This window comes from Hyaena hyaena, unplaced genomic scaffold, assembly GCF_003009895.1.
Source record: "Hyaena hyaena isolate Hyena2069 unplaced genomic scaffold, ASM300989v1 scaffold_54, whole genome shotgun sequence".
In the NCBI taxonomy this organism is placed as follows: domain Eukaryota; kingdom Metazoa; phylum Chordata; class Mammalia; order Carnivora; family Hyaenidae; genus Hyaena; species Hyaena hyaena.
Window position 1 is genome coordinate 1,598,047 of NW_024080685.1, and position 18,709 is coordinate 1,616,755.

The window sequence follows — 18,709 nt, forward strand, 5'->3', positions numbered from 1 at the left end:
GCCTGGGCCAGGCATACCCCACAGAGACTCCAATAGTAAGGGCAGTGGTACTTTAAGGCAGCTTGAGGGAAGTAAGCTATGGTGAAACCTGCAGGAGCTAGGGGCAAGCCTATTAGAAAGCCCCATCTGCTATTCCTGGTTCGTGTACTAAGGTTTTTGTATGTCTGCCCAGGCCAGGTAGTTCCCTGATAATTAGTGATGTTAAGCATCTTTCCATGTACTAGTTGGTCATTTGGATGTATTTTTTGGGAAAATGTCTATTTATGTCCTCTGTCCATTTTTAAATTGGATTGGGCTTTTTTTGTAATGAGTTGTTTTAATTCCTCAAGTATCTTTTATAAGGTATTTGGGGTGATAACCCTTTATGTGATATATGGTTTGCAGATATTTTCTCCTATTCTGTACATTGCCATTTCATTTTGTTGATTGTTTCTTTTGCTGTGCAGAAGCCTTTTTTGCTTGATGTAGTCCTGCTTGTTGATTTTTGCTTTTGTTTCCTTTGCTTTTTGTGTCATATCCAAAAAAATCATTTCTAAGACCATTATCAAGGAAGTTTTCCCCTACATTTTCTTCTAAAAGTTTTACGGTATCAGGTTTTATATTTAAGTTCATTACTTTGGAGTTAATTTTTGTAAGTAGTATAGGATAAGGGTCCAATTTCATTTTTTGGAACATTTTTTGGAACGTGTAGTTATTTCTCCCAACATTATTTACTGAAGGAAGTATCCTTTCCCTATTATGTGTTCTTGGCTCCCTGTCAAATAATAGTTGGCCTTACATTCAGGGGTTTATTTATGGGTTTTCTACTTGGTTCCATTAGTCTAGGTGTCTGTTTTTATGCCAGTACTAGAATATCTTAATTACTCTAGCTTTCTGGTATAGTTTAAAATCAGGAAGTGTGATGCTTCTAGCTTTGTTCTTCTTTCTGAGTACTACTATGACTATTCGGTGTCTTTAGTGGTCTCATACAATTTTTTTTTCTATTTCTGAAACAAATGCCATTGGAATTGCACTGAATCTATAAATGGCTTTGAGTAATATGGATAATTTAACACTATTAATTCTTCCAGTCCATGAATATGGGATAGCTTTCCATTTTTTATGTGTGTCCTCTTCAATTTTCTTCATCAAAGTCATGTAGTTTCCATTCCTTCATTTCCTTAGTTAAATTTATTCCTAAGTATTTTATTGTTTTTGATGCTGTTGCTAATGGGATAGTTTTCTTTATTTCTTGTTCTATATTTCATTGTTAGTGTATAGAAACACTACTAATTTCTTTATGTTGATTTTATTGTTTTAATTGTTTTTAATGTTTTATTTTTATTTTTGAGAAAAAGAGCACAGGGTGGGGAGGGGCAGAGAGACAGAGAGAAGAGAGACAGAGGATCCAGAGCAGGCTCTGTGCTGATAGCAGAGAGCCAAGTGTAGGACTTGAATTCACAAACCATAAGATCATGACCTGAGTCAAAGTTGGAGGCTTACCTGACTGAAGCACTCAGGTATCCCTCTGTATGTTGATTTTATTGTCAAGCAATCCCACTTCTGGGTATGTATCCAAAGGAAATGAGAACAGGATATCAAAAAGATATCTGTATAATCATGTTTATTACAGCATTATTCATAATAGCCAAGATATGGAAACAAAAGTGTCAATCAGTGGATGAAAGGGTAATGAAGATGTGGCATATATATATGCATTTGAATTTTTTCAGCCATGATCAAGAAGGAAACCCTGCCATTTGTGACAACATGGATGGACCTTGAGGGCATTATGCTTAATGAGATAAGTCAGAAAAAGACAAAAGCTGTGTGGTATTACTTATATGTGGAATCTGAAAAAGCTGAATTTGTAGAAACATAGTAGAATGGTAGTTACTGGGGGCTGGGGGTGGGGGAACCTGGGAAGATGTTAAAGGGCACAAACTTGCCACTAGAAAGTGCATAAATTCTGGAACTCATGCACATCATAGTAAGTATAGTCAACAATACTATAGTATATACTTCAAAATTGCTACAAGACTAGATCTCAAGTATTTTCCTGGAAAAAAGAAATGATAATTATGTGGCGTGATACAGGTGTTAAATAAAGCTATGATGGTAATCATATTACAGTATATATATGTATCAAATTAACAGGTTGTACATTTGAAACCTGTACAATGTTTTAAAAAAATTATATCTCAATTTAAAAAATTAAAAAACACCACAGGGTAGGGTATCTTAGGTTCAGGCTGAGACACAGTGGGGACCAGGGCATGGGTAGGGTCTTTCCTTCTCAGTGTTATTTGTTTGCTCTCTGCTCCTCAGTGCCCTGTTTGCTCTTCAGAGCTTCCCAGGGGAGCGGGGGTGGGGGGGTGGGGGGGTCCTGTGTGCACTCCCATGGAAGGCTGGGAGTGCTGTGGGCCCAAGTGCCCTCCTGGAGTTAGATTATCCTACCTTCTAGGCTGCAGAGGGATGACATAGGACCAACACCAGCTCATTGAACTGTTGGAGAGAACAATTTTCATTAGAGTCTGTGCTTAAACTTTGGGAGGAATGTGTGGATGGGCCCTAGAGACGAAGGGAAAGGGGGCTCATAGCCCGACTTGCCCTGGGCAGTAAAGGAAAGGAGAAGGCCCAGGCTGGTTCATTTGTCCATCTTATAACCTGCTCTTTTCTCAAACTACATTAAGAATGGTATACCCCTAGTCTTACAGGTGTCCCAACAGCTGAGCTCATTTCCTGCCAATGATTTTTGGGAGGGGGGGGCCATAATTCCCAGCACTGTACAGTCTGAGGGGCTTCTCTGGCCCCTCACAACAGCCCTTTGCAAACAGAGCTGATGAACACAGTGAGAAGGGAAGAAGCCACCCAGGGCCCTGTCGGGAGTTCCTGGAAGCCAGAGCAGGGCTGAGGCTGATATGCAGGAGGGGTTGAAGGGATGTTATGTGTCAGGCATTGTGATAGGCACTGGAGATGCAACAAAGATCTAAATAGGCAAAGTCCTAACCCACAGGTAGTTTACATCAGGTTGGAGAAGACAGATAATAAACAAATACATACAAATCCATGTAATATATTAAGCAGTGTTTGGTGTTACAAAAATAAAACCTAGATAAGGGAGGCTAGAAAATTATAGAGTAAGGTTGCTATGAAGGGTGTTCAGGGAAGGCACACTGCCAACCTGAACAAAGTGAGGGAGGGAGCCATGTGGATTTATGGGAGAGGAATATCCCCCCCCACACAGAGCAGCAAGTGTGAAGACCTTGAGGACCAGCATGCCTAATGGCTTTCATGGGTTGCCGTAAGGCCATTGTCACTGGCACAGAGTAAATAAGGGGAAGAATCATGGGGAATAAAGTCTAAGAGGTAGCAGCAGGGGTCCCACATCATGTCAGATCTTGCAGGCCATGGAAAAGAATTTGGATTTTACTTTAAGTGCACTGGAAAGTGATTAGAGGATTTGCGGCAAAGAAATGACATTTGACTTGCATTTTAACAGAATTACTCTGGCTACTGAATGTCAAATAGACCTTAGAGAAGCTAAGATATAAATAGGATACCTGTTAAGAGGCTATTGTAATTATCCAAGCAAGAAATTATCCAAGATGGGGTGTGGACCAGCGTGGTAATGGGTGAAGGTGTGAACAGGTGGTTAGATGGTAGATATAATTTAAAGGAAGAGTTGGAATGATTGGCTGAACGATTAGATATAAAAGAAAGCAAAGAATCAGTTATGACTCCGTTTTCAAATAAGCAAGAGTGAAGATTCCAGTTCTAGAATCCTTTTGAGATGAGTCTGAAAAGATGAATGGATTTCACCCAAGTGTGCGTATATAGATTAGAGAGGGGGCAGAGGGAAAAGAAGGGGCTCATTCCAGGTGAGAAATAGCAGATTAAAGGCCAAGAAGAACTGTAGAAGGTCTATTGTACTCAATAGTAGGCTCTACATTGTTGAAGGAGGGAAGTATGACACTGTAAACAATTGTGAATCATGCCCCAAGCAGCTGGAGGCTTACCAAAGCATCTCTACTTGACAGCAAATCCTTCCTCCAACAAAAGGGAGTTTATAATTTGGGTCTCTATCTGGTCAGAATTATTACTCAAACTTTCAACTCTGCAGTCAAAATATGAGGACAAAAGGGGGTCTAGAATTATATAGTACCGTTTTTCTAAGAAACTACTAGATGTGGAACTAAAACCCTTGGAGTGCTTTTAAAGCAGCTTTGAATCTATAATTTCTCTTCTTTTACTATAGTCTCTTCCAGATCTCTTGTGTATGCATAGTATTTCACCTTTGAAACCCGCTCCATGCTCTTGTAGATTATATCCAATCTTTCTTAAAAAGATTTCAATTTGGAGTCAGGCTGACTTAGGTTTGAATCCTAGTTCTGTTGCATAAAACAATTATGATCTTAGGCAAATCACTTCACCTCTCTGGGACTTGATTTTATCATCTGAAAAACAGATAATAATGGCTATCTTATAAAGTTGTTATGAAGATTACATGAAATAATCACTTCACATGAGCTAATGTACGTGGCTTGCTGAGTTTAGTGCCTGACAGAAGACAGTAGGTGTGTGTGTGTGTGTTTGTGTGTATGCTCATTATTTACCTTTTCTCTCCGGTCTCACTTTGGTACTAATCCAGAAATACCTAACTTCACATTGTAGTTACCACCTGCTCCTCACTGCTTTCCTGGCCTCCACTCTCTTCTGGTCAAGTCTGTTCTTCACCCAAAAATCGTATGAATCAACTTGAAAGCACCCCTGCTTATTCCCAACATCTCTAATCCCCCATAGAAGGTCTTACCTGCCTTGTTCATTTTGTTCTTGCTTCTGGACTACCTTGTGCTTTTACTTGGTTGTTCCCCACTACTTTGTATGCCTCTGTAAGGTAAGCATCTTGTCCTGTGTTCTTTTTGTATCTCCATCCCACAGCAGGGGTTGTGCCTTCTTAGTCACACCATTGGTCACATGTATGATCATCCTCTGTACTTATAAATCTCTAGTGTTACTCTTACATTACAGGAGTAATTGCTTAAAGTTACCTTAATGAGAACAAAAGCTGCCACTCGAGGTGGCATCAAACATGTTATTAACCTGCAACAATCCAGATCCAGTAATAATATGTCCATTGAGTCACTCGTTGATTTACTGTTGAGTACATATTTCTCATTCAACATACCTTCAAGGTACTGGGGAGAGAGCCATGCATAAAGATAAAGCTCCTGTTCTCGTGGAATTTATATTCCCCAGGTTACATGTTAAAGTGAGGTTCTTTTGTTTTTTAATGTTTCACGTTTTTATTTAGATTCCAGTAGGTTAATATATAGTGCAATATTAATTTCAGGAGGAGAATTTAGTAAATTATCACTTACATACGACATTCAGCGCTCATCATAAGTGCCCTCTTTTATAGCCACCACCCATCTAGCCCATCCCCTACCTACCTCGCATCCAGCCACCCTCATTTTGTTCTCTATAGTTAAGAGTCTCTTTTATGGTTTGCCTCCCTCTCTTTTTTTTTTCTTTCCCCTATGTTCATCTGTTTTATTTTATTTATTTATTTATTTATTTATTTATTATTTATTTATTTATTTATTTATTTTTAATGTTTTATTTACTTTTGAAAGAGAGTGAGAGACAGCATGAGCAGGGGAGGGTCAGCGAGAGAGGGAAACACAGAATCCAAAGACAGGCTCCAGGCTCTGAGCTGTCAACACAGAGCCCGATGCAAGGCTTGAACCCACGAACCGTGAGATCATGACCTGAGCCAAAGTCGGACACTTAACCGACTGAGTCACCCAGGCCCCCTGTATCTATTTCTTATAGTTCTGGATGATATAAGTCCAAGATCACAGTGCCATCATAGTCGGATTCTGATGAAGAGCCTCTTCTGGGTTACAGATAGCTAACTTCTGATTGTTTCTCCATCTGATGCCAAAAATGAGAGAACCTTATGGAGTCTTTTCAATGAAAGCATTGGTCTCATTCCTGAAGGCTCCACTCTCATTACTTAGTCACCTCCCAAAGTCCCAGCTCCTAATACCATCACATCCTAGATTAGGATTTTAAATTACACATTTTGGAGAGACACACACATTCAGTTCATAACAATATGGTCAGTCTGACTCAGCATATCAACTTTTGTGGTAGATGATTACAAGGTAGCCCAAAATTCCAGCCCAAGTATAAGGGAAGACCTAACACAACACAAAATAATTTCTTCCAATCGTTTTGAAAAACTTGATGGAAATTTACAAAAGCTTCTTTTAGAGAAACTGTAATAATGCTGTGGTCATAGTGCCCCTGCAGGTCATTTCATAAAACAAGTAGTAGTGGTCACTGTGAGATCTCTGTCAGTGAGCCAGTCGCCCCCACTGTGACTCACAGCATGCTTACATTTTACAACATGATGCTCTATTGCAAAGTCTAGATCTTTGAAAACAGGTCAGCTTTTAAGACTTTTTAGAAGATTGTATTTGCCATTGAGGAACCTACCTTTATAAGTTGAAGCATAAAAAGGACATCCACAGGAACAATTGAAGTGCCGAGTGCTTCTGCATGTCTCTTCTCTTTTACACCTAATGATGAGATTTTTTGGTAGTTGCTTCTCAGGACCCCATATTAAAATACAATATTAAAATTGTTCAAAACTAGTACCATTTCAGTAGAAAATGGCAATACTCTCTGATTTTCCCATCTTGTCTAACACACACTTGGTAGTAAGTAGTGCCAAAACCACTTCCAAAAGATGCTTACTTTAAAATAAAACAGATGAACACAGAAGAAAGGGAAAAAAAAAGAGAGAGAGAGAGGGAAGCAAACCATAAAAGAGACTGTTAACTATAGAGAACAAAATGAAGGTACTATCTCCTACCATTTTGGGTTGATTATAGCAGGCTACCGACATTAAGACTTTGCCAGAAGATTTGGAGGACACTCCAAACAACCTATCTAGTTTACAGGTTTATCATTGTATGATGGGAATGTTCGGTGGTTTGTGGGCAAAGGACTGGGGAGAATGACAGGAGTAAATGATGATTATGTTTCTTTTTAAGAATTCATGAAAAGGAGATATTGCTGGTCTTTTGGGTAGAGTACTAGAAATACACATAGTAGGGATCCTTACTCTTGCCTACCAAAATGGAATCTGGCAGTGGTAACTAGCACCCTCCCTGGTCAGGAAGAGGGTGCCACTGATGGGTCATAGACAGAGTTCACAGAAGGCAATTTCAAATTTTCATTAGGTGATTGATTTGCTGTTTGGTTCCATTGAATGCCTTGAGTGATATGAGCAGTATTTTTTGGTATTCACATCTATAAGACAGGTAACTGGATAGATAGAGATTTGATTTAATGTAAGGAGAAAAGTAAAGAAAAGCAAAAGGATTAGCCACCCTACATATATGGATAACGTTGTAAATAGGTGAGGGATGCATTGATCTAAGTGCAGCTCACCAACCTACTGAAGCCAACACACTTTGTATAGAAATGTGGATCAGAGTCTCATTCTCTTGTACTCCATTAGGGCCTTAATCCTGCCCTTCCCATTAATGCCCCAAAGGGTGCTGTCATAATGAAAGTCCTAATATATGTAGAAATCTTGTAGAAACCTCAAAATCAGGCAACCAGATAAATGCAAGAGGAAGCATAGTAAATTGCCTCGGGGGCATCTGATTCCTTGTTACCTTGCAAGAGTTCAGTGGTGAGCCATTCACTTGTCAAGGAGCTCTTTACTCTCTCTGGCCCATCATGCTCTTAAGTGTCACTTTTATATCAACTCTATGAGAAAGTGGAGTGTTTTCCATATTACCTCCTGAGTCATACTATTTTTCCAGTCCTATGCCAGTCAGGTTTTTCTGGTTGTTATTCATGTACTTCACTTTCCTGAAGCTTGTCTCCCCTTCATTATAGTGGATGTGTCTGAGAGGTCATGTCTAAATAGCCTGCATTTAGAAGCATGGGAAAATTCTCCAAGCATTTAATTTAGACAATTATACATGTACACTAGAAGGCTGAAATTCATATGAGAAAAACAAGAAATTTTCCACCTGCTGTCTTGCCACACATAAGGAGTCATTCCTTTTCCTTTTGGGGAAGGAAGTTGGTTTTAAAAATTATTTGTGGCATCGTTGCAAAACTGACATGGCCACAGAGTACTTCGTTAAGAATGACAGAAACCTGGATGAAATACAAAGAGAGATAAAACAATATGACAGGAACTTGAGACATCAAGTTCTCATCCTCCACCCCAAATACATTTACAAAGCACAAATATATGCTTTGACTTTGCCAGAATATACAATTTCCAAGCCATAATAGCAAAATTAATTGTTTAGGTACACTCAGAAATTCTGTTAGTTGGAACCTTTGGAGTAGTATATAATGTGCTGAAGTAGAAGTTCACTATTTGCCAAAGAATTATTGAGTCTTCCCAACCAAGCATTCTTAGGTGAGAGTTTGGATTATTAAGTCAGACTGTAGGAACTTGAGAACATAAAGTTTCCAGAGGAAATAATGACACAGAACATACAAGCCAAAAACACACTGTCATGAAGCATGGATTGCTGGTGCCTAAGATTAATGATCACATACATTTTCATGTATTCTTACCTAAGTCGTTAAAGGGCATTTTGATGTCTCTTAAGTTGCTATTAGGATCCTTCATGAGTAATCTTTCCACACCTTGTGACCACGTGTCACCCCTGGAATTTTTTTTTTTTAAGGTTTTTTTAATTTATTTCTAGAGAGAGAGAGAGCATGAGCAGGGGAGGGTCAGAGAGAGAGGGAGTCAGACTGAAACAGGCTCCAGGCTCTGAGCTGGCAGTCAGCACAGAGCCAGACGCGGGGCTCGAACCCACGAACCGAGAGATCATGACCTAAGCGAAGTTGGACGCTTAACCGACTAAGCCACCCAGGCGCCCCACCCCTGGAATTTTTTGAGATACATAGACTGGGCACCTAGTTTCTTCCATTATCCCTGTCATCACCTCAAATTTGAAACATGAAAACGACCTCTACTCCATAGTTCTTGTTCTAATTCTGACCTTGAAACATGGTGTTTTCAAGTAAGAATAATGGAAAAGATGTCAAGCACACCAATCTTAATTCTTTGCTTTAGAAATCTGAAGCCAGTAACCAAAAAAGTAGTCATCCACATGGCAGAGAAAAGGGAACACAACAGATTAGATTCCAGATTTCAGATGAAAAAAGGATTTCTTTCGGGGGACACATGGGTGGCTCAGTCGATTAAGTGTCTGACTCTTGATTTCAGCTCAGGTCATGATCTTATAGTCATGAAATCGGGCCCGTGTTGGGCTCTGTGCTAGGCATGGAGTCTGCTTTAGATTCTCTCTCTCCCTTTCCCTCTAACCCTCCCTTTTTTCCTCTCTCTCTCTCTCCAAAAAAATATATATATATTTCTTGGGTAATAAGTTAATAACATTCAAGGACCTAAAACTTTATGAAAATACAACATGACTTTCTCTGTAATTTTTTCTGAAAATTATTAAGTAGTATGCATTTTTCACTCCCATTTTCTCATTTTGCAGAACTGACTATTCCTACATATAGAAGTAACCAAGTTCATTCACAGACTTTCCTAAAAGCTTATCCATCTGGACACAATAACTACAGCTGTCATCACCCAACCTCAGTGTCCTGACTCCTCACCTGGGGATCATGCAGCCCATGTCCACCTCCTGTCTTGTCTCTTTCTACTGTGTTTTCCTCATGTACTTCCATCATGATGAACTTCTGTCAGTTCCTCCGCTGCATCAAATTCATTGTCAAATCAAATCTCTTTTGCTTTTACTATTTCCTATGTCCGCATTGTATCCTCTCCTTTTTCTTAACACTCTGGCATCTATCAGATCTTGATGCTTTTCTGTCACTTTACAAATCTTTCTCTGATGCCCATATCGGATTCCTGTTCCCTCCTTGAGTCACTCATGCAAGAACCAGCATATATTACCATCTTAGCACATCTTACTTGATGTTCCTACTTTTTGTTTACCTCCCTTTCTCATTTCATTAGAGAAATGTGACAATACAAAACAGTTTCCCCATCTGATCTTACCTTGCCTCAGAACGTATTTTTTTCCCTCAAATTTTAAAAATACTTTAACCATTGCTCTTAGGTTAATATCCAAAATTATTAACATTATCCTCTGGGCTCTGTGAGTAGGACTCTTCCCCTTCACTCCTGAATGTCAGCCCCTCTGGCCTTGCCGTGTTTCCAAGAGTTCATGTTCCTTTCCACTTGAGGGAGGCTTCTTTCCGCTTTTGTCACAGACATTGTTCCCCCTACTAAGAACACTGTCTACTTCTCACCTCTCCATTTCCCATGGAAACATTGATTTATCCTTCATATTTCTGGAGTTGGCATAGATAAATACCACATATGCCTGTAGTGCTCAGTTAGGTCCTCCTTTAACATTCACATTTGTAGCACATTTCATAGCCATAGTTCAGTGATTATTTAGGTGATTGTATTTTTAATATCTATCACGCAGCTACACTGTAAGTTCCAAGAGACAGTAGCTACGGCTGCCATCTTTCTCCAGAAACATTTGTGGTGAATCTATCTGGACCAATCTGTAGCCAGTGTGGTAACAGTGAAAAAGTTAGGAAAATATGCAAGTATACGGAAATAATGCAAGACACAGATGTAGGGCCAGATCATAAAAGACCTTAACTGCCACGACAAAGAATATATTCTGTATCCTGGAGACAGTAAAGATTCATCAAATGTTCCAAAGCTGAAATGATCTAACCTATTTTTAAAAATTTTGTTTTGTTTTGTTTATTTTTGAGACAGAGAGAGACAGAGCACAAGTGGGGCAGGGGCAGAGAGAGAGGGAGACACAGAATCTGAAACAGGCTCCAGGCTCTGAGCTGTCAGCACAGAACCCGATGCGGGGATCGAACCCACAAACTGTGTGATCATGACCTGAGCCGAAGTCTGATGCTTAATCGACTGAGCCACCCAGGTGCCCCTAATCTATGTTTTAAAGAATAAATCTGGCAGCACATTAGAGATTTTGTCTCTTAACCAAAAGACTATTACAGTAGATTATAAAATAATGAGTACACATTTCTTCTGTCTCCATATATGCATCCCTTTGGTGATGCGATTTTACCAATCTCCTTATCCCAAGCCTTTCAAATCTGAGTTTGACTGTGTAACTTGCTTTGATCAAAGGGGCGTTAGCAACTGTGATTTAAGCATTTGCACACTGGGGTTTACCTGGGGCCTGACTGGGAGACCGGGTGGTCCCCAGGTGAAGAAGCCTTAATGAAGCAGTGAATTTCAACCATGTTTTAAACTTCCTCTATTAACATGTGTAACACCTTCTCCCTCACACAACCACTATTAGAAGTCTCTCTCACTCCAACAATGATTCTCAGTGGCGTGCCCTAGCATTATGAGTTGGGAGGAAGGATATGTAGTTTGACTACTTTTCTTTTTTCTTTTTTCAAAATCTTATTAACTTTTAATTTACAGTGCCTCTGGTAGTTCTGTCAAGAGACCAAGCATTTTACCTAGTTTAGAAGAAAAAAAGTTACTTCCAATTGCAGTTCTCATTTATGGCCACTTTTAAGTTATAGGACACATCTCACTTAGTAAATGTTTGCATTATAAAACACAAGGTGTCCTGCGATTTTTCAATATTTCAAAGCAACTTTAAATTTACTGGTCAAATAGGGCCTTACAGAATTAATGTTCAAGTAGTCAAGATCCATAGAACATTCTATCAAATGCACCAGTGTTCTTAAGAGAACTGCCAGCTATCCAAAGCCAAGTACTTTAGATTGTATTTTGACTACTTTTCTCGGGAGACTTCAGCATACGTTGTGACTGAATATTGAAAATCACTCTGCTAAATTTCACGGGCCAATGAATGAACTCAGCCTGGGGAGTTAATGAGTGCCACAAAGGAAATGACATTTAGCTAAATCTGGAAAGGAAGAATAAATATTCATCAGGTGAGAAAATGCAGAAAAGGTATGTCAAAGAAAGAGTAGTATGTACAGAGGCAAATCTTGCAACCCAAATGACTGTTTTTAAATGGTCATTTCTTTTCTTTTTATACAACTAAATGTAGATGCTCTAATATTCTAAATTATCCTCAAGGAAATCTACAGAATTTCCTTTGCAGAGTCTAAAGTTTATAGAGAGGTCATTCAAATAGATTGTCATGCTAATTGTTGCCTTTCCTCAAAATCTTTATTTTCAGAAACCTGCTTTAAACTTCACCAAGTCATTTCCATCTGAATCTCGTTCCCCAGTGCAAGTTCCATGCAGATAACAATAGGATTTGATGATTGTTTTATTTGCCTCCATTGTTCAACAGTTTCGGTAACTCTGAAATCATGTTAACTTCACAAAATCGAATCCAACCCTGGTTTTACAATCCCTAAGCCTCTTATGAAAATCCTGATTATCGATCAATATCCAATGCACATTCCCCCACTGGCTGAATATTCTTGTAGCCACTTTGCTTTTAAAAAGCATACATCAGTATCTGGTTTTGCTAGGTGAAAGAAATCCAATGAGAATTTTAGCTTTCCTGGGGAGGAAAACAGTTGCAAAACAAAAAACATTCAGCATTTGTTTTGCAGCAAGCATTACAGAAGCAGTGTGCACCCTGAGCTGGGAGAGTGGCTCTGCCAAGCTCCTTCCTGGAAACAATACTCATTTCAACATCCAGCCACCATTGCTTTGAACTGTGTCTGTGAGCATCTATGCTTATCTTCATTTATTTTGTGCACCTGTTAGCAAGATGAGTCCTAAGGGTCAGAGAAGCCAGGGAGGTGGTTTTCTTTGTTTTTAGGTCTGGGCATGCTCAAATTTTTTTTCCATATAAATTAATAATATTTGCCTCAACTTCATACCATTTTGGCTTATGAAAGTTTTCATAGGAATGCTCTACTTTCAGATAGCATGGGAGAGGGAGAACCTGTACCTTGTTCTCATACATCCAGAATAGTTGGCATTTTCCTTAACATGCACACATACTCCCTCACACCTAAACACAGAGTAAATAAGTCTCTGAAAGAAATTATTGCCTTAAAGTGCTTCTGTAATTCTTTTCAATAGAGTACGTAGAACGTGTCCCCCCCCCCCCCCCCCCCCGCGCGCTCCACACACACAGAATAGGATTAATCTTTAAAAGCATCATCTTCTACAAGCAAGGGCAAACCTTTGTCTGCCCTCAGGGGAAGACCACCCAATGAGAGATCATTCTGGTGACTTAATGCTTGTTAACTTACTCTCCTGCAGACATGATTGGGGAAGAAGCTTTTGAGAGCATCAAACATATTGAATTTAATTGTTTCTCATGTGAATAATTTTAGCTAATAAGCCACTTCTGAGACTTCATAAATATGTCTTGTAGGACAGCCCTGGAATAGTCATGCAAAATCATTAGACTAGAGAAATGCATTGGCATCTGTACTCGCAGGCATTTGCCAATAATAATTCCCTATCTTTCTTGAGAAATCAGTACTTCCGTATCCTGGTTCTTATGTAAATAGACAATACATTGACACTAATCAGCAGCAGATGCAGTTACATTCCATTCCCAGATATAGATTTTCATGAAAATCAAATCAGAAAGGGTAAACACCTAATATGTTTTTTTTCAATCTAACTCCTCACAGTTGGCCTTTCCAGACTGTACCAACTTAATTTTCATATTCATCCACTTTATTTCAAAGATAAAAAAAATATTGGAAGCACATATTTGAATAACAAGGTGTGTTCATAGTGATATCATAATGCTTGCTTAGTGAGAAGTGTACAGAGCTCCGTTGATACAACTGAAAGCTTATGAATGTCCAGAGAAGCCCTAGCCCACATCAGGTGAAGTCCCGCTACCCATCACATAATGTATTTCTATGAAGTAATAGGCAAGACAAGATACATGTGTGTTTCTGCCAGGAAAATGTGTGAAAAAAAAAAAAAAAAGCAGACGGAAGCTCCAGATTTACAGCAGGTATTATTTCATACAACAGCTCATTCCCCTTCCCTCTCCCACCACCCCAAACCTCACTTTTTGAAGCAGAAGAATGCAATAGTAAGCATATTGTGAAAAACATAATTTGGGAGAGGAGTGTCATGTCACCTGAGCAGACCAGTGGTTTATCTGATCTGACGCCCAGGAAGAAAGCAGTTCAGACTGCTAACCCAGCTGTGTAATTTGACGTGCTGGACATAATTCAAACATGAGGGACTGTGAACGTGCATAGGAAATATGTAGAAAAATTTCTTACTCAAACTTTCCTCTTTGTTTCTTTTCTCAGACTACCCTCCTAACCCTTCAAGAAAACTGAGTTTATTTTTGGCACTTGAGTCTTTCTTGGGATATTTCTATGTATTCGGGTCTATAATGCAGTTGCGCTGGGTATGGGGTGGAATGATGTCATCGTGGAGCATTTCAAGCCTGGCTGTAAATAATGTCTCTGCCATATAAGGGAGTGGTAAGTCCCTTTAACTTCAGGGAGACACACTTTCTCCATCTATTAAAGTGAAGTAATAATTCAATGTGAATTATTCAAATCATATATATAAAGTTCTTTGGCAGTTAGTAGGTACTCAATTGATAGTAGCTAGGGTTATTACTATTTTTTATATACACATAATTCCAAGCCACTTTCCCTTTCCAAGTTGAAAACCAAATTATATAAAAAATGACTATTTACCCAGAGCAGATTCCCTGACACAATGACTTTTATCCACCTGTTGGTTGTGAAATAAACCATTTTGTTTTCCATTGAAGATTTAGTTTATACTTGATTCTTCATTTACCATATCATTCAGTAGTCTTTTATTTTTACCCATTAATGTTTCAAAGTAAGTACTTTACAAATACATGACTTTATATACTATCAGTGTAAATAGTAGTACATTTCTTCTAGAGATCTGCTGATATTTTAAAGGCATGGCTTTTCCAAATCTATAGAAAAGGTCCTGGGAGACTGGTCATGCCATCAGGCCAGCTTATCACAAAGTAGGGGTGACTTGGTAGCCCTCTCAGTTAAGCATCCGACTCTTGATTTCGGCTCAGGTCATGATCTCACCGTTCATGAGTTCAAGCCTCAAATTGGGCTCCACACTGACAGTGCAGAGCCTGCTTTGGATTCTGTGTCTCCCCACCTCACTCATACGTTTTCTCCCTGTCTCAAAATAAAGAAATAAACTTTAAAAAATAGTAAAAACTACAGTGTGTCATGACCAAGCAAATTAGTAGCTTGAGTTTTTCACTAAATTAGCATGAACTAAATTGTTTGTATCCACTGACACATTCCTAAAAATTGATTTTAGATTTTAAATTTCAAGGGCTATTTAATAGGTAAATAAAAAATTTAACAAAATTTACCAAATTGCCTAATCTGTGCATGCAGAGACGCTTAAGATTCAAAACAATGGCAACAGCACCAGCTGTAAAGGCTTGGTTTCTCCCTTCCAGGTGCTGATGTCTAGTTAAGAAAACAGATGGCACAGAGTGTTAAGTTCCATAACAGAGTAATGTGTTCAGTTACTGGGAACACAGATAGTGGGGCTTTGGGGTCAACGTTGGAGGGGGAAGTTTCTGAGAAAAATCATGCACAAGTAACATTTTATTGGCTTTTAATATGGCCCTTTAATAATAAGACTTTTCGTATATGGACAAAGTAGAAGAATATTCCAGGAAGAAGGACTAGCTAGAGCTCAGGAAGAAAATATTGATAAATCATGGCTATTTGTGAAATGGCTGTTGACCTAGCCGAGTGTTTGGCATTGAATAGAAGTGTGGCGAGGGAAATGGCATGTTCATGTGTAGAGAGGCTTTTTGGAAAACTATTCTATTACCTTCCAAATCCTAAGTATTCTTATCTTCTCTTGGTAACATGCCATGAGAAGGTTGATAACACATACTAGCTAGACTTTTCTTTTTGTGATGTATTTAGCCTAATTGGACTTTTCTTCAAGTAAAAGAGTATTATTGCTTTGCTTTGCCTCTGATTTAAAAAATAATCTAGTGTACTACTAACTTCACATAAAATAAATGTAAATTTTACAAACCCTCTTTCAAGAGGGCATTATAAATTGTACAAAAATGATACTTAAGATCTACAAAGTATAATTCTATAATACTAAATAGTACTTAAGATCTGTTAGTTTTGATTCATATGGAAGCATCTTGGAGCAAACTTGTAAAAGGCAATAATATATCTAAATAACATGTGGTTAAGAATGTCAGAGTGTGCATTGAAGAAGTGTTGTCAATGCTAAGTTTGTAAAAGAGTTATCTGGGAAAGCTTCATTGTTCACATTCACATGGGGAAGCACTAAACCAGCAGGTCAAAGTGTGGGGCCATTCACGTGTAATAATGTGGGTGTGAAAACATTCTTAAATAAAACTTGCTGAAAGTTCTCTGTCATTTTCTTTGAGTCTATTCACTGAATAAGTCTACATACCTTAGAACAGAACTCTGTGTATATGTCAGTCATTCAGATATATTTGATGATTTTTATTAGACTTGCACTGGAATGTATTATCCACACATCAATGATGCTGTTGTTACAACAGGAATTTTCCAACTTAACAAATGGCGTGTGCTGAACTGTCTATATCCTGTTCCCCCTTTGTGACCAATTGCATGTATTTTAGGACTGGTTAATGAGAATTACAGGTAGTTGGGTCAATCATGGGTTATGGATATTTATCATGTAAAGCTAACTGCATGGAGATTCAACTTACAGTCTTAGGATGATTAGACATCATACACAGAATTGTTTATCTAAGTGTGTGAGTGTTTCTCGCCTACTTCGTTCTAAAAATGTGGTTGAGGTTGTTAAAGTTATATGTGTAATGCAGAAAAATCCACCCTATTCTGTTAAATTAATTAAACAAGGAGGCTGTTGGACTCATATGGCTCTAATGCCACGGCAGCCTGTGTAAGCAAACCAAAATGTAAGCCTATAAACACCTACAGATTACAAAATCAAAACCTAAGAACAACCAGTCACCAACAGCCAATTAGGCTGTTGTAGCCAATCGATAATGACCTTGCTTTGTTTCTGCCTCTTCTCTTACAAATCTTTCATTGGCTCCTTGTTGGTGGAGCTCTCCTGACTACTTCCAGTTTGTTGCTGTCCAATTTGAATTGATAAATACTCAAGTGAGCTCTTAAAAATTTTAGGGGTGGCTGGCTGGCTCACTTGGTAGACCATGTGACTCTTTATCTCAGGGTTGTAATGTCGAACCCCTACATTGAATGTAGAGAATACTTTAATTTTTTTATAGTTTTTATTTTTGAGACAGAGAGAGACAGCATGAGCGGGGGAGGGACAGAGAAAGAGGGAGACACAGAATCTGAAACAGGCTCCAGGATCTGAGCTGCTAGCACAGAACCCGACGTGGGGCTTGAACCCATGAACCATGAGATCATGACCTGAGCCAAAGTCGGACACTTAACCAACTGAGCCACCTAGGCGCCCCGAGATTACTTTAAAAAAATAATAAAATAAAATCTTTTTTCCATTTTTTTTTAAAGGGAGAGAGCAAAGCACACGTGCTAGTGGGGGAGGGACAAAGAGAGGGAGAGAGAGGCTCTCAAGCAGTCTCCATGCTGTCATCACAGAGCCCGAAGCAGGGCTCAATCCCACCAACCTTGAGATCATGACCCCAGCCCAAATTGAGACTTGGTTGGTTTACCAACTGAGCCACCTAGGTGCCCCCTGCCAAAAAATAAAACCTTAAAAAATTTTTTTCTATGTCTCAGTTTATCTTTTACTAGTTCAGTATATTTTAAAATATCATATTCTCAGAAAAAAAAACCTTAAAAATAAAGATGGCTCTCTGTTTTCTCCATCAGCTGTTAAGAAGAAGGCGGGCTATATCACTCCAGTTCCAGGAGGCGTTGGACCGGTGACCGTGGCCATGCTTCTGAGGAACACCCTTCTAGCAGCTAAAAAACTCATCTACTAATTCACAGGAAAGAATAAAGCAAAATGAAGTCATGCTATTTATTTATTTGACAAAGGGTGTAAACACCTTTATATTTTACTACGAAGCTATTTATTTCTACATCGTATTTATTTTTTCATGGAGGGAATCACTGTGGATCAGAGGATCCATACACCTTTACGCATTTCCTGCAAACAGATTTTGAGTTTTAGGATAAAACAAAAAACAATTCCAATGAAAACTTTGGTAACAATGGTTTATTTTGTGAATGATATTTGTTCATAATATTAAATAATAAAGGGCTCGTAATAAATGAATATATTTTTGACACAAATATGACACACTGTATGTTTTCAACAAATGTCTTGTCAGCCAAACAGATGCCCTTGTAAAATGTAACTTCGGTTTGGACATAAGCATGCTCCATTTTTATATATTTTATGTGTCTCATATGCTGAAAAAGAGCTTACTTGTAAAAGAAAGCTAAAACATTAAAAATAAAATCTTGAGCCAGTATATCTCATGAATGGATCCTATGAGGTAGATTAATGAGAAAATGACACTCTATTCAAGGAAAGAAAATTAGGGGTGCCTGGGTGGCTCAGTCGGTTAAGCCTCTGACTTCAGCTCAGGTCCTGATCTCCCGGTTCGTGGGTTCGAGCCTCGAGTTGGGCTCTGTGCTGACTGCCAGTTCAGAGCCTGGAGTCTGTTTTGGATTCTGTATCTCCCTCTCTCTCTGACCCTTCCCTGCTCACGCTGTCTGTCTG

The 18,709-nt window shown here is 38.8% G+C and overlaps 1 protein-coding gene across 1 annotated transcript in view; it reads left to right on the top strand.

Annotated features, from left to right (window-relative positions):
* Nucleotides 1-18,556, top strand: part of MTHFD2L (methylenetetrahydrofolate dehydrogenase (NADP+ dependent) 2 like) — a 135,897-nt gene extending 117,341 nt beyond the window's left edge. Inside the window, exon 8 of the mRNA XM_039230925.1 lies at nt 17,851-18,556. Coding sequence (XP_039086856.1) covers nt 17,851-17,963 — 113 coding nt within the window. The 3' untranslated portion in view covers nt 17,964-18,556. The remainder of the gene's footprint in view (nt 1-17,850) is intronic.
* The last annotated feature ends 153 nt before the right edge of the window (nt 18,557-18,709 follow it).